The sequence below is a fragment of the Nipponia nippon genome, unplaced genomic scaffold (assembly GCF_047370975.1).
Source record: "Nipponia nippon isolate SJK-2023a ecotype South Korea unplaced genomic scaffold, ASM4737097v1 scaffold_2, whole genome shotgun sequence".
Lineage (NCBI taxonomy): Eukaryota > Metazoa > Chordata > Aves > Pelecaniformes > Threskiornithidae > Nipponia > Nipponia nippon.
In genome coordinates, this window is record NW_028262336.1 from 112,938,789 (window position 1) to 112,960,817 (window position 22,029).

Genomic DNA, 22,029 nt, shown 5'->3' on the forward strand with positions numbered 1-22,029 from the left:
AGGTTTATTTAAAGTGACCCAACTGGACTTCAGCCCCAGACACCATGGATTTCTCATAGGTCTTACGTCATATCCACTATGCCCACTTGGATGTCTTGACTCCCCTAGGGCATGACACCACACTTTGGCAATTCATTCTTCTAGTACAAGTCCAAGTAATTTTGGAACATGGGATTTATAGACTCACCAACTTCTTGGGCAGATTCTTGTCTTTTGCAGTGGCTTCGCTGATTAATGACAGGGCTGCAGAGAACTGTTCAAATCCAGATGTGGGTCTCAGATCATATATAATGGGTGCTGAAGCAGCCATGGCATCACGGAAGAACCTCACTTTGTCAATATCTATGTCATTTTCACCTGCGGAAATTGATGCCAGCTCTACAAATACAGGTATTTCTGTTTTGTCTGAAAAAAAAAAACCAAAACAAAACCAAATAAAAAAATCAAAAAATGAAACACATAGTTGAGGAGTTCACATAGTTGATGCATACAATGTCTCTGGCTGTTGTGACAAGTAGGGACTAACTGATCCCCTTCTATTGCCTCTCTTGTCTGATGACTATTACATCCCAGTACAACTCACCTGTTATTATGGTTTTGATCCAGGAGACAAAGCCTGTCCTTGTGCATTCAAGAAGTTCCCTCAAAAAGTCCAGCATCTCTTCTGGAAGGTTGCTCAAACTATTTTTCACCTTCATTAAGTCCTCAGTCATATAATCAAGTCTCTTATTCCTGAATTCCAGCTCTTCCTGAAAAAAAACCCCAAGACATACTGATGTGTGTCCCTTGGTAAGAGAAGAGGAAAGGTAAGCTCTGCCTCCGCCCCACACATCAAAGTTTCATCAGCCATTCAGGGTCTTTTCCAAAGGGCAAGCTTCCCAGAGACTTCTATTCCTCTCATCTGATCTATTTCGTAAACCCAGTCTGGTTATTTCAGTACAAGACCCTGCAGCAGAGGCACAGAGTTATGATATAAAACTTATCTGGCATCTGCATTGAAGTCCTGATCACTAAAAGGACCTTTCCACAAAATTTACAACATCTGCTCCAATTTTAAATTTCTGGGGAAACCCGTTCAAAACATGGAAAGCTATCCAAAGTACAATAAGTTACAGAACATCCAGCTGCTCCTTGGGAGTTACCAACGCGCTGCCCCATCATTGCAACCATAATAGAATGGTTATGACAATGTAACATTTTAGCTTATACAGGATTGGAGCAACGAGGCTTGGAGATCTGCAAAAAAGAACATGTGGAAGCCAAATTAAGAGTTGCTGGAGTTGGTAGAGAATACTAGGTTGGGATCTGTTATTTAAATCCTGGAGTTTTTAAGTCTTGGTTCTGCCAGAAACTTTCCATGGAGGCTGGGGAAGATAATACTTCCCTGTCTATTCCAAATCACTTGATGCAGAATTTGGTTGCTGACAAACACAGATGCCTGCATCCATCAGCCTCACACAAGGGCCTCAGATGCCCTTGGGCATCTCTAATGGCACTGGGAGCTCATTTGCGGACAACGAGGAGTCTGGTTAAGGATGAGCTGAATCCCATTCCTGACTCCACTTACTCCACTATAAAGGTGCCAGGCTAAAAGAGAAACTGCTACAACAGTGAAATTTATATTCCAGAAGAAAAATTCCATCCACTGTGTCCAGTATGATTTAGTTAAAAGTTAAGACACACAAAAGCAGAGGTTCCCCATTCAGACCTGCCAACACAAAAGCCACAAGAGCACTCAGTATAAACCAGATATCCACGTGTGCTCTACATACATATTTTGTTAGGTCATTGAGAATCTGAAAATTTCCGTTAAGATCAAGTGTCTTCCGCAGTTCATCAATCATCTTGGCAGTCTTCACCACTGTAGACAGGGTCAGGTAGTTTTTAATCTTCTCCACTGCAGCATCTATCCAGGCAGCTTTTCCATTCCCTTTCCCTTCACTCATCTCCATCATTTTAAACTCCTTTGTGAGTTGACTCTCATTTGCTAACTGCTTCTCAAAATGGCTCTGCACAGTTCCAAGGGTGATGGAAAAGTCTTTGAGGGCCAGATACGTACTCTGAAAGTCAGCAATGGCTGGCTTATAAATGTTTTCTTGCACATCTTCTATCAAGAGAATTTTCCCTTCAGGGATTGTGGGTTTGATTTGCTCTGCTTTTTGCTTCCACAGTCTCTGAAAATAATTGCTTTCCTCTAAGATATAAATTTTTTCCAGCATGTCAGTGTATTTAGCAAGGAGGTGCAATTCAGGAATTTTCTTCTCGCCATTCACAGAAAATTTGCTTACAGACGTCTGATCCTTAAAAATTCCTCTTTTGTCGATGCTTTTCTTCACAGTCCTTACATCCACTAAACAAGGTGGAAACAAAAAAATTAGTGAGTTTCTCCAGCTAGAAAGACACTTACCCTCTAAGCATGGAAATATTCTGAACCTGACTGCAACACCAAAGAGGGGCGTGTGTGTGTGTGTTTGGTTGGTTTTGGCAAAGTTCTTGGGGAAAAACTGAATCCAAGACCAACACTAAAACAAATGGTAGGCAAAATCAATTGTTCCATAATGAGGAAGGGAGCCTTCAAACCATGGCCTTGAAACTGTGGCAGTGTCTGTACTGTTAGAAAACAACTTGGCCCTGAAGTAGAGGTTGAGGAGACTTACCCCACCATTTGGCCCACCCCAACAGGAGAATCACTTCTATTGATTCTTGCACTCAATCCGAGAACTTCAGTGCTGGGACGTGTATGTTCCACTGTCCAGCCTGAAGAGCTCACTGGGTGAGTCTTCCCAACCAATATACATTTCTGCTCCCTTTTGCTAGCTCTGCCCTTCTCTTTACAGGTCCCAGATCTTGTCTGAAATTGTTTTTCCTGTCTGAAATGCACTTTCCCCCTACAAACATTTGTCAAAGTAGGTAATCCAACCTTGTGTATCTCTTAGAAAAATGAAATAGCTGGCACTGTTTAATCTTCCCCCATGAAACAGATCTTCCCACTATTCTGAACTCCTTCCATATATAAACTCCTACCAGACTTTCCCCATTCCTTTTTTTTCTTAAAGAGCTGCCTGCTTAGTCTCTTCTCCCAGTTACTGCTTGCCACTACACAGTCATGCAGCACCGTTTCCTGGAGGATTTGCTACCAGCTCTTTATTTTAGGAGACAGCTCCCCATTCAAGAATGACATAGGCAATCCCACCCTCTCAAATAGAATGGGATGGTACCTCTTATCACATGCTCTATGCTGCTGCATAGATGCAAAAATGAGTATCTCTGCTTCTTCTGCTTTTCCAATTGCTCATATTCCTCCCTTCTGACTTCCAGCACTCTTGCTATACAGCTGGAGACAGAGGAATCTGAGGAAAGAAAAACAAAAGCCCCTCATACCCAGACCTCAGATATAAAGGATTTTTGAGAAAATCACTTGCAGAGAGAGAGAAGAGCTACTGGAAACAACAATTGCCATTAAAAAAAGCATACTTGATTTTGCACAAGGGCTGTGTCACTTGATCTAAAAGAAGCAGAGATCCAGAGCCATTCTGATGTGATCACTGCCAAAGTCTAAAACACTCTGACACACATGGATGAAGTTCATTATTGCAGAAGAATTTGGAAGAAATTTCTTCCAGGTTTTTGTAAAATTTAGGCAGATTTTGAAACTGGCCTGTGACCGTGAAGATTATTGTGTAACCAGCATAAATAGCAACAGGAAAACTAAAAATGCTACACTAAGCTAAGCTGACTAGGTGTGGTTGACATGCCTGAGGGACGTGATGCCATTCAGAGGGACCTGGACAAGCTTGAGAAGTGGGCCCATGTGAACTTCATGAGGTTCAACAAGGCCAAGTGCAAGGTCCTGCACCTGGGTTGGGGCAACCCCTGATATCAATGCAGGCTGGGGGATGAAGGGATTGAAAGCAGCCCTGTGGAGAAAGACCTGGGGGTACTGGTGGATGAAAAACTGGATGTTAGTTGGCAGCGTGTGCTTGCATCCCAGAAAGCCAACCGTATCCTGGGCTGCATCAAAAGAAGTACGGCCAGCAGGTCGAGGGAGGTGATTCTGCCTCTCTACTCCGCTCAGGTGAGATCCAACCTGGAGTACTGCGTCCAGCTCTGGGGTCCTCAATACAAGAAAGACATGGACTTGGAGCGGGTCTAGAGGAGGGCCACAAAAATGATCAGAGGGATGGAACACCTCTCCTATGAAGAAAGGCTGAGAGAGTTGGGGTTGTTCAGCCTGGAGAAGAGAAGGCTGCAAGGAGACCTTATTGCAGCCTTTCAATACTTAAAGGAGACTTGTAAGAAAGACAGGGACAGACTTTTTAGTAGGGCCTGTTGCGATAGGACAAGGGGTAAAGGTTTTAAACTAAAAGAGCGTAGATTCAGACAAGATATAAGGAAGAAATTTTTTACGATGAGGGTGGTGAAACACTGGAATGGGTTGCCCAGAGAGGTGGCAGATGCCCCATCCCTGGAAACATTCAAGGTCAGGTTGGACTGGGCTTTGAGCAACCTGATCTAGTTGAAGATGTCCCTGCTCATTGCAGGGGGGTTGGACTAGATGACCTCTAAAGGTCCCTTCCAACACAAACCATTCTATGATTCTAACAACACAATTAAAATTCTATAAATAAATCCTAAGAACACTGCAATATTTTAGTTGCTATCCATTGTACAGAAGAATATTGTGTTCTGTCCTTCATAGTGTTAACAGGACTTAAAAATATCGCCTGTATTCAACTTTTATATTTTTTACTTTTGTGTTTGTTCTTTTGCAGAGGATTTTTTTGTTTTCTTTGTATTTTAGATACCTTTCCAATAGATATATTTTCTATTTGCTGCATTGCATAGGAAAACACACCACATGGAACTACTGTTTTGGGAAATAAATTTGGAAACTGTGAGCTTACCGCAGACGCACAGTATATTCTGAAATGGCACTTGATACTGCAAGATGATGGACAGTATGTTGCAGGTGATGTCTCCTGAGAAAACTTGACGCCTCAAAAAGCAGAAAAAATTGGAAAACTGGGAAAGCAGGATTTTTGCTTTTTCATTAATCTGATTTTGAAGCTTGTGCTCTGATTTTTCTGTAAAATAGATGAAATCTAGTGATAGAGCAGTGCTTTCAACAGAAGCAGTTTCCCCACTGGATTTCTTTTTAACATATATCCTCAGGAAGAGTTAGCAGCTTCACAGCTCCCTGCCTCCAAGCCATGAATAGCAAGGGGATCTGTTACAGCCACCTTTGTGGACTGCACAGATTTGGTTGTTTTCCAATTAAGAGGCCAACACCAGCATATGGGAAAAATGTTGCTTTGTTCTCAGTCAATGTAAAATAGCATTTCTCAGTTGTTTCAGGTACATGAAAACCAAAATGTATCTTTTGAGGACCCTGGCCTAGCTTTTGTTATACTCATCCTTCATGCAGGAGACAAACCTCTAGGGTGCTTCACAACTAGAATTTCTGTTATTTTTTTTCATTTTCAGAGAGTAATTTTTTTTAATATCATTCATTTAAAAAATGAAACAACTCCCATGAATGTGCAACAAAACACTGTTTCAACTGGAAAAAGAAATTGAGATGCTTCTTAGTTTCTGAAATGAAACATAATTTTTCCAGGATATGTGAATATTTTGTGTCTTCCATTTTGTGTTGGCAACAAACTTGGCAGATCTTTGAACAGAGCTGGTGAAACCTCGTATTCCCTTCCAGCAAAAGAAAGGTGTTGATAGCAAACTTCACTCAGCTCCATGGCTGAATTTTGTTTGGTGTGGGATTTTAGTGATATGTGCATCAGATGTTGCTTGGCTTTTACAGCCCATCAAAGCTCACGTCCAAAACAAGAATTTTAAAAAAACCACTCTGTGGGAAACTCACTGACAGTGAAGAGGAGATCACAGACCACAGAAGAGCTGAGCACCTCTCTGAGAACTGGGCCTGTGCTGTCAACATGTTTTTCCAACATGCTCATCTTGTCTGAGAACATTTTCTCAACAACAGCAGAAAGCACTTTCCCGACAGTTGACCTGTCTGTCTTGAGGACTTTGGAAACCATTGTTCCTAACATGGGTTCCTGTAAGGACAAGAAATGTCTCCTCTTAGTTGTAAATAAGCTTTGCAAAACCTGTACCTTTACAGAAAATTCCTCTTCCACTCCATTAACCCACCACAGGCCAAATAAGCATAGCTAGCAAAGTGGGTCCGCTCGGTGTGGCAGGAGGTAGAAACTCCCAGCTGTGCAAGAAGGGATGGTGGCATTTAGACAGGAACTCTGTACCTCGCTTTTCTCAAAGTGTTTAATCCTTTGAATCACACAATCTGTAAAGCAGCTCTCTAGATTTGTATTCCAACGCTTGTCCTCCTTCATGAATTCCAAGTAGAAGTCCAGAAGTTTTCTGCCATCTACCTGCAGGAAGGAAATGCTTAAGCTGCAGTTGCTTTCTGGGGCCTTGTCAAATATCATTGGGTTCTCACGGTGGGGAGAGATGCCCTCTATGCCCCTCTACACCAGCAATGAGCGGGCTGCTTCATCTCCCATCATCTAGACACTGACTGGGACAAAACAGAGGATCCTGGGGTCAGGAGAAGTCTGAGCATCACCCCCTTCCTTGGAGTTAAGTAACCGTAACTTACTTTCTCCAGCCACCTTTCAACTATGCTGTGTATCAGGCTTTGCCATTTCTGGGTCCATTCCACACAGAGGATCTCAAACAAGAATAGCTCGTGCCACACCTGTGGCAGAAAAGCAAAGCTGGTCAACTGGACCTCAAGGTACAGACACACTTTCCAGAGTGGGTGGTCATCCCTTGTGTGGGTTCTTGCTACTCACATGGATGTTTTCCAGGAACTGTCTGTTTTCCATGGGTGGCCTAGGCAAGGATTTTTCCAGCCACTTCTTGATGTAACCTGCAAACTCATTGAACCTTTTTGAGATAAACTGCTGATATTCCTTGGGAAATAAAAAAAAGAGAGAATTGGCAAGGAGAGACAGATTTTCCCTCTGGCTTTTGATGCTTAACTGCTGTGTACAGAGTGAAAATTAAGTCCTTCTCACAACTATCAAGGGCCTCCAAGAAGAGAAATGGCTGGCACACTCTGAGATGCTACCGGCTTTGTTTGCACCTCTCTGTCCATGCAAACCCTTCTCATCTGCCCCAGCACAAATTCTGACAAGGTTAGAATATGTAACTGAGAAAGGTAGCCACATGCTCTGCTGTCACTCCTGTAGTTGGCCACATTTGAATGAAGCAAGCCTGAACTCCTGGCCCTTCTCAGCTAAAAGACATGGGTGTATGTCTTCCTGAAAGCTATGGGTGTTGTTTTTACCTGATTTGCTTGCAACTCATGTGATTTTGCAGCAAACATGTCAAGTATCCGTAGCAGTGACATTATCAAGCTAAGTGGCACTGCATGCCAATGATTTAAGGAAAATGAAAGCAAAGCATATGTTGAATTCAGACATGGCAAGACATCCTCCTTATTCGTGGGCTTCGTCAGCTGCTCTGTTTCCCCTGGCAGGCACCTGTGGACATAGAAAAGCACTATACACCTCTTCTGCTAATTCTAACAATAGCATTTAAAAAACAGTCAACACAACCTTGAGCTTGTCCTTCATTTGCTGGACAATGCTGTGCAGTCTCAGATGACCAGAGCCACTTATGTGTCTGAATTTGGAGCTGAATCCGACAACATGAGATGGAGGCAGACTGTCTGACAGGACAGATGCCCCTGTGGACCTCCTTCCCACATGGTACTCCTCAGCCCCAGAGTGGTTTAAAAGATTATGACATACAACTAACAATGAAAATTACTACAACCTCCCTTGTTCTGCTCAACCACAAGTCTAGCTATTCCTTCCCACGTCCTCCACAGAGCTGTCCTAGTATTTCTCCTCTCAGAAGGTTAGCACTTACAAGTCCTTGAACCAGAATGCCATCCTTTCAGCAATGTTGTTCAAAACTCCAGTCAAATCCTCTTCCTGAATAGAGAGTAAAAAACAACTGTGAAAACACATCCATTCTGAGAGCTGAGGCAGTCTCCTATGAAAACTGGTAAGTGTAAAACCTTCAGAGAATTTTTTTCTGCCAATGTTTGATTAAAAAACAAAAAAACCCGGCTCTTCCAGATGGACAGGCAGACCTAGCTCCTATTAAAACAATCACTTCAAATCCCACAGAAGCCAGCTGTCTCCAAGAAGTTTAGAGTTCAGAGGATGGTGTGGGAGGGCTTTGCTCAGCTTTTTTCAAGTACAAATCAGAGTTTGTTGGGGGCAAACCCTATAATAAGCACCAAGAAGTAGATCTTAAGTGGAATTCCTCTCCAGGGCCTCAGAGGATATTACAACAGTCTAGTTAAAGCATAAGTGAGAATGACAGAAAGTAGGTTCCCACAAACAAGTCCAATTTTGATTTAAAAATAATCTCTCCCCCAAAAATGCAAGTTAGAACTTTAACTTCCTTCTTTCATCCTTTCCAGCTTTAAACAAAGTTCCAATTGCTTGATCCCCACGATGTTCATTTTGGGTACTGCTTTTGGGGACAGGATATAAAAATTGCTTAAAGATTCTGATTAAACTTCACTCAATACAGCATTTGCTAGTCATTTTCCAAGAAGGCCAAAGCCCCAATAAGATCCCCTTGCCCTTTCTCTTTTGCCACTTCTCTCAAAACATGGGTATTGAGCTCTCACTCCAGGTTCCTATGACTCCACCCCTTTGGATTTGTTGAAAATTTCTTCAGGAGCCAGGGAGACTTTCTGGCTCACCTGTACAAAATTGCACAACTTTCCATAACATAAGAAAGAAACACTAACAAGAAGTTGATCTATTACTGTGTGTATGGTCTGATTGCCTTACGTGCACTTGGGATGGTTTACAGACGACGTTAACGATGCGTTGGTACACAGTATCCAGGAGGAGCTGAGGTGGAAGCTTGATTTGGAGTAGGGAGGCCTTGGTGAAATTCTTCAGTGCCAACATCTCCAAGACTGTCATTGCCAGTGGAGAGCAGCTTTCAATGAATGACTTGTGAATCTTTATCATTGCAAGGACTTTCCTGTGAAAATGAACCGTCAACAACAGATGCACTTTGGAGCATCAGGAGGAACTTTGTGCCATCATATATGCTCCTGTGGCTGGCAAACGTGGCACTGGACTTAAAGAAGAGGTGGCTGGACACTGAATGGGATATCTGGGATTTTATAGCAAGTGAATTTACACAGTAACACTTCTTTTTGAGGCTTTTAAAGAAGAAATGCTGTGTTTGAGACTTTCAGTCCTGGAACACTCTTGTGTGAGTGCACATACGTGCCTTTGCTCCCTGTCCAGTTTGCCTGCAGATAGGATATTTTGGAATGAGTCCACCTTTCTCCCTGTGAAAGAACGCCCAAATGAGGACCTAGGGGTACTTCTCTCCCTAAGGCCACTCCCAACAGGCTGTCTGAATGAGACTGCACAGTCCTCAGCTCAGTCTTCCCCTTCCTCCAATTCGCCTTCAAACACCCTCCTCTTCTCCTAGTTAAGAGGCCAGAGCAGAAGTAGGGTGTATGAGAAAGGCAATGACTTGCATCCCAGGGAAGAAACACGGAGTTTCTGGTGGTTGAAAGTCCACAAGCAAAAGCAATGAAAAATTACTCTAACATAGAATCATAGAATCATAGAATACCAGGTTGGAAGGGACCTAAAGGATCATCTGGTCCAACCTTTCTAGCACAATCTAGACAAGATGCCCCAGCACCATGTCCAGCTGAGTCTGAAACGTGTCCAGTGTAGCAGAGTCAACCACTTCCCTGGGGAGATTATTCCAATGATTGACTGTTCTCATTGTGAAAAATTTACCTCTCGTGTCCGATTGGAATCTCCCTGGGAGTAACTTGTACCCATTACCCCTTGTCCTCACCATGTGACTCCTTGTAAAAAGGCAGTCTCCATCTTCTTTGTAGCTCCCCTTTAAGTACTGGTACATGGTGATGAGATCACCTCTAAGCCTCCTTTTCTCAAGGCTGAGCAAACCCAGCTCTCTCAGCCTATCCTCATACGGCAGGCTTCCCAGACCCTTGATCATCTTGGTGGCCCTTCTCTGGACCCCCTCCAGCCTGTCCACATCTTTTTTGTATAACAGGGACCAGAACTGTACACAGTATTCCAGGTGTGGCCTGACAAGCGCTGAGTAGAGTGGGATAATGACCTCTTTATCTCTGCTGGTGATGCCCTTTTTGATGCAACCCAGCATCCTATTGGCCTCCTTGGCCGCAGCAGCACACTGTTCACTCATATTGAGCTTCCTGTCCACCAGGACCCCCAGGTCTCTTTCCACAGAGCTGCTCTCTAGCTAGGTGGATCCTGTTGTAACAGTACTACAACTTATTTCCCTGACCCAGCCTTGATACTCTCTCCCTTTCAAACTTACCTCTGCTTCTCTTCATCATTTCTCAGCTCCAATAAATGTTGTAAGGGAATGGTTTGTCGAAAAAAGCGGTCCTCCATCTTCTCTGTGATTGCATACAGCAATGGAATCAGCCAAATCCACAAGGTGTTGCCTTTATTACTTAAGCAAATTTCTTTCACAGATGAAATGTAATTGCTGAAAAGAAAGAGAACCACCAAAAATCTCCATCAGTGGTCAGAGCTCCCACAACCACCTCCTAGGATGGCAGTGGGAGCTGTGTGCTTTCCCCTCAACCCAATGGCATTCATCTTGCCAACATGTAGATTCACGAAGGTGTGTGAGAGAGAGCGAGAGCTTCGTTCTAGAGACCTTATCAGCAGACATTCATGTACAACAAATGAATTCCACCCCAGCTTTCCCAAAACAGTCTCCCTCTGTAAGTTTTATGTCACAAAGGAAAATAAAAAGAAAAATAACTCAAATGCTATAGGTTATATCAAAAGAGCATGACAGAATACCGTAATCTGACTTTGTGGTGTAATATATCCATTTTTGTAGGGCTCAATTCAGCTGTCTACGCAAAGTGTCTAATTCTATTTGAGATGTCTGGGACATCCAAGACAGACCTGCAGGGTTTTCAGATATAAACCAGAACTTCTGGGAGACAGTAATCCTGTCAAATTGTCATTAGGAGGCTTGGTGATATAACACATGGCATCTAAAATGACACTGATGCCCAGCTGAGTCTTGGATCTCCAAAGATTATAACAGAAGCCCAGACACCTATAGATGTGCACAAATGTAAGGGCCTGAATCTCAAACCAATCCCTGCCAAAAATAGGGCCTATGGCTCTCCTTCCATCAGGGACCTGGCAGAGTGGACAGGCTGCACAGGTTATGGCAGCCAGTGGCGGAAATACAGCTAGGAAGCATTGAAGCGAAGGGGAAAGTGTGTTGGGGGAACACATTCTACCTCTGTATTCACATAATTGCTCCATAGAGAAAATGGCTGAATGAACTGAATGACTACAGAAGGATCTGTAACTCAAGAAAGTAGGATGACACTTTTAATTACCTCTTTCCTCTCAGATGCTTGAATTTGCCTTGAAATGGGCCGATGTCCTGGATGAGTTTTTCAGCCTTTTCAATGACCTGTTTGCTTAGTGAGATGTTATAACAATGTGAGGTGTGTAAAGCAAAAAGCAGCCCATCATCTTTATGCTCCTCTGTCTCCAGGTGTCCAATGATCTTGTCCATGAACTTTATCATGTTATCACGCAACTGGACAATGAGAATAAGGAAGGGGAATTTCACCAAGATAGATAAGACAATTTTACTTGAGTAGCTGGAAAATAAAGTTATTTTTCAGTGTGCCAATTTTATTTTAGGTGTCCGCAGCCTTAAACTGCATCCTACCTGTGGTTCATATCCCTGAGAAATAAGTCAAATGGGAATCTAAGTTTAGACTTTAACATGAGGCATTGAAGCCAGAACATAACTGCATGCAAAATTCTTTTTTTCCATGCAGGATTCTCAAAACCAGGGTAGTCTTTCCATGACCCAGCCTCAAAGCTAGTTCTACAAATGACACCATCTGGGTCTGATTCCAATAGAAAATCTCTTTTGACCTCATCAGGCTTTGGGTCCAACTCAGAAACTGGAAAAAGCAATGAAAATAAGGTCCAGCCTTTTCATGTTCTCTGGCTGTGGTTCAGAACCCTCTGTGGAATTAGAGGTAGCTGCAGAAATTTCTCTTCAGGGGTCTGTCTACCTGGAAACTGCTTACTACTTTGGCTTGGTATATACTTACCACTTGCTCAGTAAGATTAGTTGGAGAGTAGAGTTCGCCTTTTGCAGCATCGCCGAGATAGATTTTGAAGGTCTCTGTGTAGATCTTCAATTTCTTTTCTATATTCTTAAAGCCCTGCTGGAGCTTGACGGGCCGGCAAAATTCATCTGCAAGGTGTTCTATGATACCACAGTTGACTGACTTTTGGGGCATTGTTGTTGAAGACCAGAATTTGAAGGAAGGCAAGTATTTTTTTTTTTTTCCAGGAAAATAGCACTTCATATTTTCAAAAATGGTCCATGTTTCTGGGGAGGAATTGAGGTTTGTGAATGAACCTTCAAACCTATAAAGGATGAGTCTTAAACTGGCCCAGAGCTAATGATACCAATTGCTTTATATGAATGCCAAGCCCATCTGAGCTATAACTAAGCCACTAATGCACAAAACTCACCATGCATATTTAAATTCAGCCCTAGATATCTCACCCGCACTTTAGATGGGCCTGGTGTCCATAGCCCATGGCTGATTCAATTACCCCAACAATAGGTGTCTACTACTTTTTTGAGTCATCCTGGCATATTCAAAACATCTATACAGGGCAGCAGATCTGACACTGGACCTCCAGCTCGCTTGCACCCTTCTGGAATGGCAACTGAAAGCCTGATGGTAGATGCAAAGGTGATTCAAGGCTTCATTACACACTCTTCCTTGCCCAAAAATGAAAGGTCTGAGTTTATTCTGGGAAAAAGCAAAATAACTTCAACACTTCTTCCAGAATAGTTTGTGTTATATAAAGAATCTGTTTGTGTTAAATAAATAGCCCATAAGCCTATGTGTCAAAAATCCCCACAATAACAATGCTTCTGTTGTAGGAAGCAAGTGCTGCCCCACTGTGAAGCAAAACAAGAGAGAGCTTATATTCTTCTGTTGCTTGCAAGGGTTTGTTGGTCATACTTCACCCCAGTCCTACCTTTGAAGAAAGTACACCACTTACCATCTGCTTTGATCTCTTCCTTGGGAATGTTTATGACTCGATGTAATTGACTCTCTATATTCTTGGAGTCCATTCCATAAATATGCTCTAAATCATATAATCTCGTTTCAGAGTCGGTTGAGAGGACATTAAGGATAGCATATTTATAAAAAATTGGTCCTCTCTGCAGGTCAGAAATGGGGATCATTGCATGGCCCACGATCAGCTTTTTTCTGGAACAGAATAAAGAATAATATTAATTAGTTACTATACCATAAGGAACTCCCATCAGATTCAACTCCAGATGGACTTTGGCTATACAGATCAGTTCATGCAGCAAGAATGAGCAACCAACATTCACATTCAAAATCCAAAGTTTGACAAAATGCCTCTGGCCTTTATAATGGCAGACAAAAACTTGATAATCTGACCTGAGCTTGAAGGTTTATCAGACAGGAGAGAAATAAAAATAACTGTAAGAAGTCTTGATGTGAACAACCCTGGTCCTAGCCAAAGTTGCAGCTGCCTTGTAAAAATAACAGGAAATACATCTAGAGATATTCCTGCTGAGTGCTGCAACTGTACCAGAACTGAGGTGACTCAATTCACTCCATCTTCTCTCATGCAAGGCACATGGTGACATTTGAGAAGCTCCGTAATGTTTTAGACCTCCATGCAGATCTGGCAGATCTGACACAGGACCTACAGAAATTAGACTTAACACTGTAACTCACTTCTAAAGACATCTAAATTTAGGTGTCTTTGTCTGGAGCTGAAGCCCAGGCTGGCACCCTAAAGTTGGGGTGACCTATATGCTTTCTGAAAATGTGACATCAACATACATTTAGGTATCACTTTTACCTTTTTTTCAGAACAGCAAATTCCTGGTATTGTCCAGGTTGCTTGTAAAAAGCAACACAGATCTTGGATGACTCTTCAGAAAACCTGGATTTTTTTGACATTACAGCAACAAACTCTAGGGTCATTGTTTCTTCTGTTCGAAGTCTTTCATTGGACAGGTATGGATTCTCCAGGTAGCTATTGGAAGGGAAAGAAATACTCTAAGGTCGACATCAAGCCCCCTTCCACCACTCTGTTGCCATCTTCACCTGATCCACATCAGGACTTCAGGGCACCGTTCAGACACTTACATGCATTTCTCCCAGCCTCCGGCTACAGGAGCTTGAAGAGTATCTTCTGAATCATTTCTTCCAGTCCTGTACAAATAACCTGATTACCATAAAGCATTTACAGTGGTCCCAGCTGCCTGCATGCAAGTATCAAGCCACTGTGTGAATAACTCAGATATAGACAACATGCTGTAGACCAATGCACATTGCAAAGAGAGCAACTCCTGCCCTGGAAGGCCTCTACCTGTCTCCATCTCCATCTGCTGGTGGGGGAAGAAGTTTAAGGGTAAAGTAGCCTGATGGTACTAAAGCTACAGATCCTCGCAAAGACAGCTTTTTCCCAGCAAGCTCCCAGATCTCAGTCTCCTTGAGGTCTGATGGGAAATCCCACAGCACAGATTTCCACATCAACAAACCTGCTATTGGGTCCTAGGTTTTCTTTGCTTTCACGGTCACCTGCAAGTGAGGAGAATGTTTGGGTTAACATCAGCAGAAGATACACCAAGCCAAGAAAAACTAGAAGACAGTTGCATGCTGGGAATGGGAGAGAAGTTCTTGAATTTAAAATCCTCACAGCTTGGGTATGGTCCTCTAGGTCTTTGAACCAATAATCCCAGCCCACTTGTTGGGTGACCTTTTACCTGTCTTGTCAAGATCCACCAATGTTTGGTACAGCTTCCCTGGGGACAGGGACATGAAGGAATCTGTGCTGCTGGGGGCAAGGGTGGGGGCAGTGAATGGGCCTAAGGACAATAGTTAGCACACCCCACATTGGTGGAGTTATGGGTGGGGGCAATGGGTGGAAGGACAGAATGTACAATTACATGAGCAATCAGTTTTGAGACCTCTCTTACCAATGGTCTTTCTCCTCCATGGGCAGTTCATGGTAACAAGCCAAGTACCTCTAGACATTCAAACAATTTACATGTGGCATCGCCAGGAGCCTCCGACTCCCAGCCAGACTCTGCACACTCAGGCCTGCTCTTCACAATAGCCAGCATCAGATTTGCATCAGAGCAGAGATGGGAATGCTAAAATACACTCGTTAGTTACCTCTTCTGTTACAGTTGCTTTGCTCCACTGGTTCCTCTCTCCTCTGGTGACTCAGGATGTTTTTCTTGGAAAATAAAATTTTAAAGTTAAAGAAAAAGAGACCCCCAGCAATGATTCAAACCCCAAAGCCCAAACAACACCAGAGGCACAGGGCCAGGGAGGGTGGAGAGCTGAAGAAGCCATTCAGCCTTTCTTCCAATATTTCTATTCATGGCTTCTGCTTTGCACACAGCAAATTATGAGTGCAAAGAGCAGAGCTGCATCTCAGCATAACTGCAAGTGACCTCAGAGTGCCACCTTGCAAACTCCATGCTAGTGACCTCCCATACCCAAAAGACCAATGCTATCCTGCATGTTATAGGGGTGGAAAATACAGCCCTCTTCCATTGTCCTCAGGGCCCCCCGAGGAGTTCAGCCATGGCTGAGTTTGCTCTTTGACAGTTACAGTGTGATTCCCACTCAGAAGGCGTTCTGGCTTCCTTGAACGCTGGGAGTCCTGGGTTTCTGATAGCCCCACTTGATTGGAAGCAGCACTCAAATAACGGTCCCTCTCCACTGACACAGCAGACTGCTGTTGGTATGCTGGGACTTGTTGGGCGTGGGTCTCCTCCTTGGGGTGGGGCTGCTGGGCCATAGAAAGGAGAAGAATATGTGTACTAATGGCCATAATTAGAGTTTCGCTCCTGTGTGCTGCATCAGTCCAGGTCTCCATCAGTGCCAAAGGGCTTTTGGAGGAACTCCAAGATTTGAGACCATGTGAAAACAAAGCATGGCTGTGGCCAGGACAGGAAATAACTCCTACAGGAGCAGGCAAGAAAAAGACATAAACAATGTACGGCCTAATATCGTTTCTCTCAAAGCAGGAACACTGGCAGCACAGAAATCCTGGGCTCTTAGAATATTTTAGCCCAATCCAGTAATGCCCAAATGTTCACAAGAGGTTCTGAAATTTGAAGGCTTACTTGCACTCAGAGTTTTTACCCTGCTCGTAGACTGTAATACATCAATACAGTCTGTTAGACCAGAACTTTTATAGTTTGACAGTGGGGTTGATCAGCAGCAGAAGGAAGACAAATTCAGTGGGAAATCTTGAATTTTCAAGTAAAGATTTTACTTTTTATGTGAACAAAATCAAATGGTCTTTTGGCAGTAATTGGCTTTCTCCAAACTGTTTTCTCACAATGGATTTTTTCCATGGGAACGAAACAGGTCAGACCTCAAATTTTACATTTTTATTTGTTTTATGTGGATGAAGAAAAAGAAGCAAGACACCTGATTTTATTTGCTGTGCTGATGGTGATGAAGAAGGCGAAGTCAAAGAAAAAGTTTCCAGAACTATTCTGAAGACATAAACCAACTGGACATTCAGTGGACATGGTCACATGGAAATCTCTTCAGAGTACAAGCTGCTCTGTGGTATTGTCAGAGCCACCCTTTTATTTCTGCCTCTTACAGCCCAAAAACATTCCCAGAGCCCAGCGCTGGGGCACAGCATCCCTTTGGGATCACCAGCTTGGAAAAGCAAGCAAGAACCATACTCAGGCTTCTTAATGGGGCCTTTTGAGTGAGACAGGAAGAGGCAAATCTCTTCTTTAGCATTAAATATCTAAGTTTAAGGGTTTCAATCACGAATAATAGCGAAGTGCCCTAGGTATAGCCTTATTTTCTCTCTGTGTGACTTCTGTCACAAGTTCTTTGGCTTAAGTATGTTCCTTTGACATCAGTGATAATAAATTAAAAACTCTCACCTCATTAGCTCTGGCAGAGGTGTCATCTCTGGACTTGGGGGATGATTCCTGCCCAGCACAGTGATCTCCCAAGAGTTCTGCACTTGTCGTGTGTGCCTGGAGTTTCTCTTCCTCTGCAGTATTTGGAGCTGAGCACAAAGTGAGATCAAGGTTTCCACCTGATCCCATCACTGTGCCTGCCCTCCCATCTGTGATCCAAAGCCACCAGCTGGCCAGCAGAGAGGCACGCGGGAAGCCTTGGGGCCCATGACACTGATTGCAGGGAGCTGCAGACTAACTTGTCAGAGAACTGGGTAGGGCAAAGATCATCCAGGAGGGGTCTGAACCAGGCCACTTTTTAGGGCTGCTCCCTCAAAACGACAAATCCCAGGGCTGGCCCCATCTTTTGTCTCACAGGCTCACTTCGTGGGAGCTAGGAAGTGAATTAATGATGCTGCAACACAGGGAGTGAGGGAAGCAGCAGCAAGGTAATATCCAGGAAAGAGTAGAAATGCCTGTCTACTCCTCAAAATTGAATACTGACCTTTTTGCCTGGGTTTTCCTAACCATGATGAAGCAGACTTCATCAAGATATTCCTCACTCACACTGTACCTGAATTGGTGGGCAGAATGTCCCAGAAGCTGCTGTCATATGTAGTTGAGGGGTCACTTGTCACCCGTCCCAGGGATGAACTGGTATCACAGCTTCCCTTTAGGAATATTTCAGAAATCAGGATACACTCTTCAGAGAAGATAATGGGGGAGCAGGTTTCACAGGGAAGGACTATGAATTCCAGTGCTGGGGATCTAATGAATGTGGTTGTATAATTCCCAACTACTTTCCCCTGCCATAAGCCCCTTTCTAGCCAGCTGTGGTTAAGATACCCTGCAACCATCCACTCATTTTGCCAGCTTTTTTGTGGGACATGAAATAGGGTGAAGCTCAGGTCTTACAGGATGGGCCCCTGGATTCCCCTGCAGCTCCAAATCCTGGCTAAGTGATGCTCAGAAATCATGTAACTTGACCACCCTGGACCTAGAGAAACAGGGTTCCCACCCCAATGTTTGGTCCTAGAGCTTATACCTGGGATGCAAGCACAGTATCTGTCGGATGGTCTGTGCAGAGAGGTTGCTGCTCGTTGTTTTTCGGTGCTGCAGATTTCATTCCTGGTGCAAGAAAATGCATGTATTGAGTACAGTGTCTGTCTTTACCATATCTGCTACAATGATGCTAAGCCCTCTCACTTTGCTCCTAATAATGAAGGAGCACCATTTGCTTTTAAAATGCTCCCTTTTTCCAATTAAAATCTGCTGAAAGGTCTGAGCTGGGCCAGCAGTCAGTCACAGAGCCCAGATTTCCACCCTAGTGGGTGGACTCATCTGAGCTAGATAAAAGCTGGCATATCTAATCTGAGCCAGTTATTTAGATTTAGTAGAGACAAGTTAACAATAGTGCAGGGAAAGAAAATGTCATTGAAAAGGATAAAAGAGAAGCACATGGAAAAGAAGCCAAGAAGGACTGATCTGGGGCAGGGCTTGCACCAAGTTTTATGAAGTCAGGAAGCTCTGATTCCTGCTGCTGAAATTCTGCCACATTCTGCACTTTCCAAGGAAAACCACCCAGGAACAAACTTACCTGTGTCAAAATCGTGTGGTAAGAGCAGATCGTGCCTGTGACATGAAGGCCGGCCAGCTGGCCAGCCAGCCATCCAGCCTGCTGACAGTGCCGTAAAAATGTGCACATCAGCACTGCTCCTCCCCATTTTTTGGGACTAGCATACAAATGGAAAGGCAGGGTGTGTGTCCCCACTGCGGACAAAGTTTATTACAGGGCCTTTAGCGCAAGTTGTGGTATCTTCTGCTTCTAGTTCTGCAGACTCCCTGATTAAATCCCTGGTGTAGGAGGCAAGAGACTGGCTGTCACACAAATGTGATGTGCTGCTCCTTGCAGACAGCTTTTCTTTGGGCCTAGGGAGACTGGACAGAGCTCGCCATCTTTTTCTTTTTTCTTTTTTTTTTTTTTTTAACAAGTGAAGCAGCCTTTCTTTTCTGGTAGCACTGATGGGAGGTCACCTTTATATACATTTATATACATTTCCTTATAAATAACAATCAGATATTTTAAACACAGGACAAAGCACCCTCAATTACAGGAGCTGAAAGTCTTCAATAGGCAAGTACCCTTTTTTAGTTAGTTTCACTATTTACTATCCCTTGCTGTATAAAGGAGAAAGTTGCTAGATTAGAGACATGAGGAATGGGTTGGTGGCTGTTTACATTGCCTGCACCCACAACATTTCCTATTACCTCTTTTCTCATGTAGCAGGTTGCTGCTGCCTTCCTGGACAGATGGAGGCACAGGATGCGGTTTCTCTCTGCTTTCACCCTCTGTGTTGCTCTCTGCACTCTCCATTGTGGTAGCTCAAACCTGGGCAGCCAAGGAGAAAACTTCCGCGAGGAGACTTGCAGCTTCAAAGCTAAAGATCTAAAGGAAAGGTTAAAAGATCACAAAGATCAACCTGAGAAGCCCAGGTCTGGTCTTTTTACCTCCCCCCTGCAATGAGGAAAAGAATCTCATTTAGTCATTACAACCCCACTGGTTTCAAACCCCTCTTCAAGCCATGTAAGGGTTTGCCAACACCTCTGAGAATACTTAGGAGCATGGAAAAAATCAGGTGTTTTTTACATCCTCTCCTGGAAATGCGACCTCAAGGGAACATTTTGAAGTACTTCTATGGACTGGGACTTTCCAGATGAATGGAGTTTAACTCAGTCCAGCTCTGCTTTGTGAAAGTGAAAGAAAAAGAGCTAAGATTCTGTCCTTGAATCTCTCTCTGTGCATTGTTTAACCCTTTTTCTGGTGTCCTCCCTTCCTCCTTCCTGATACCGCTCTCAGCCATATTGTACATTGCTCGTCTCTCTCTCTCCGCAGCTTGGTCTCTAAAAGCTTAAAAACTGCGCAATTCCTTTCCCATTGCAGTTATGTTTTTTCTCTGAAACAGTGAAACTAGAAGACAATTCAAAAGGCAATTATTTTTTCCCCTTTCCTGCCAATATTTTTCCTGCGATGCAGGAAGGGGTGAGAGCAGCACATTTTGAACAGCCCTGTAAACTCTCCTGCCTCCGCTTCAGGTGCACGGGGACAATGGGCACCCTGTTCGGACCTGGTCATGACCTGGGGTGGGGGAAATGGAGGCAGGGACGGTCTTCCCTTGCCCTCACCCAGACGTGGAGGCTCCCTCAACCCCGCTGGATGCCTAGGCGAGACACAGGGATGTCTGGGAGAGACGTGGGGCTCCCTGGAGATCCTGCGAGGGGGAAGCACCCACAGAAACATCCCCCCAAAGCCTCCCGCTTCCCTTGGCTTTGAAGTCTGCAAAGGCCCGAGCAAAACCCGCAGGCAGGACCCTGCCCCAGCCCCTACCTTGTCCTGTGGACGCCTCGGGTGCATCTCTCCACCAGACTGGGCTGTCACTGCCTCTTATACCCGCCCAGATCTGCTGGCTGCCTTTTCTCAGAAATCAGTGGAAAGTGAAAGAAATTATCAAAAGGCAGCAGAGCGCTGCTTGTTTCCCATCACAGGGCGGAAGAGGAAATTTCTTAGCAATAAAAAAAGCCAGGGCTCAGAGGGGTGTGGGGGCCCCCCACGGGGTGTGTGGCTGCCCTGCCATGCTGTGGGGCAGCCCGGGGCTTCCCTGGCACAGATGTCATGTGGGGGTGCCTCAGCCCAGTGGGTCTCCCCCTGCCCCAGGGATCTTGGGGTGCATCAGCTCTACAGATCCCACCCCCCTTCCACAGTCCCTTGGGTTTCCCAGTGATCCCACTGGTGTCTCTGCCCCACAGATCCTCCCCATGGCCCCGAGGATCCTTACCCTACAGCTATTCTCCCACCACACATGCATATCCCTCTGTGCCCCAGGGATCCTTGTGGTGTCTCAGCCCTTGTGTCTCCAGGGTCCTGGGGGCTTTCTCCCCTTCACCTCCCTCCAGCTCTGGCTGTTCCGAGGATCATAAGGTCCCTCCCACTTGTCCCATGTGGTCCTTCTACACAAGTCCCCAGATATCCTTGATGTGTCTTAGTCCCATAGATCGCCTCATGGCCCAGGGTCCCTCAGCCTCTCCCTGGACCAATGGATGCTCTAGATCCCAGCCATCTGTCCTTGCACATGGGGCAGAAAGCCAGAGCTCACTGCCCCACTGCCCAGCACAGTGGAGCAGTGCCAGCTGAAGAACATGCCCAAGGCCAGCAGCAAGGCTGCCATCAGGAGGGCAGCAGGCCCTGGGTCTGCTCAGGGGCGATCCTCAGGCTGCTGAGGGGAGGCCTGATCTGCAATCTCCCCTGCACATCCCTCGAGGTCCTGACTGACAACCCTGGACAGGCTCAGCGGGTGACTGTCGTGGTTTAACCCCAGCCAGCAACTAAGCACCATGCAGCCGCTCGCTCACTCCCCACCGGTGGAATGGGGGAGAGAATCAGAAGGGCAAAAGGGAGAAAACTCGTGGGTTGAGATAAGAACAGTTTAATAATTAAAGTAAAATAAACTAGAACAGTTAAATAGGCAAAGCAAAAACCATGCACACAAGCAAAGCAAAGCAAAGCAAGGAATTCGTTCACTACTTCCCATCGGCAGGCAGGTGTTCAGCCATCCCCAGGAAAGCAGGGCTCATCACGCATAACGGTTACTTGGGAAGACAAACGCCATCACGCCGAATGTCCCCCCCCTTCCTCCTTCTTCCTCCGGCTTATATACTGAGCATGACGTCATATGGTATGGAATAGCCCTTTGGCCAGCCTGAGTCAGCACCCCTCTGGCTGTGCCCCCTCCCAGCTTCTTGTGCACCCGGCAGAGCAGGGGAAGCTGAAAAGTCCTTGACCAGTGTGAGCGCCACTTAGCACCTATTTAGCAACAGCTTAGCACTACTTAGTAAGAGCCAGAGCATCAGTGTATCAATCATCGACATTGTTCTCATCCT

At 44.7% G+C, this 22,029-nt stretch overlaps 1 protein-coding gene across 1 annotated transcript in view; it reads right to left on the reverse strand.

Annotated features, from left to right (window-relative positions):
- Window positions 1-20,618, reverse strand: part of LOC104023110 (E3 ubiquitin-protein ligase rnf213-alpha-like) — a 61,036-nt gene extending 40,418 nt beyond the window's left edge. The window contains exons 1-25 of the mRNA XM_087757956.1: window positions 20,480-20,618; window positions 19,363-19,540; window positions 18,140-18,222; window positions 17,669-17,765; window positions 17,077-17,204; window positions 15,329-15,392; window positions 14,692-14,731; window positions 14,297-14,362; window positions 14,007-14,183; window positions 13,167-13,378; window positions 12,194-12,477; window positions 11,459-11,664; window positions 10,405-10,578; window positions 8,853-9,051; window positions 7,912-7,976; window positions 7,325-7,520; window positions 6,828-6,947; window positions 6,632-6,730; window positions 6,276-6,404; window positions 5,876-6,071; window positions 4,905-5,084; window positions 3,219-3,350; window positions 1,773-2,350; window positions 584-749; window positions 188-405 (exon numbers count right to left, since the gene is read on the reverse strand). Coding sequence (XP_087614082.1) covers window positions 188-405; window positions 584-749; window positions 1,773-2,350; window positions 3,219-3,350; window positions 4,905-5,084; window positions 5,876-6,071; window positions 6,276-6,404; window positions 6,632-6,730; window positions 6,828-6,947; window positions 7,325-7,520; window positions 7,912-7,976; window positions 8,853-9,051; window positions 10,405-10,578; window positions 11,459-11,664; window positions 12,194-12,477; window positions 13,167-13,378; window positions 14,007-14,183; window positions 14,297-14,362; window positions 14,692-14,731; window positions 15,329-15,392; window positions 17,077-17,204; window positions 17,669-17,765; window positions 18,140-18,222; window positions 19,363-19,468 — 3,915 coding nt within the window. The 5' untranslated portion in view covers window positions 19,469-19,540; window positions 20,480-20,618. The remainder of the gene's footprint in view (window positions 1-187; window positions 406-583; window positions 750-1,772; window positions 2,351-3,218; window positions 3,351-4,904; window positions 5,085-5,875; window positions 6,072-6,275; window positions 6,405-6,631; window positions 6,731-6,827; window positions 6,948-7,324; window positions 7,521-7,911; window positions 7,977-8,852; window positions 9,052-10,404; window positions 10,579-11,458; window positions 11,665-12,193; window positions 12,478-13,166; window positions 13,379-14,006; window positions 14,184-14,296; window positions 14,363-14,691; window positions 14,732-15,328; window positions 15,393-17,076; window positions 17,205-17,668; window positions 17,766-18,139; window positions 18,223-19,362; window positions 19,541-20,479) is intronic.
- Window positions 20,619-22,029: the final 1,411 nt, after the last annotated feature.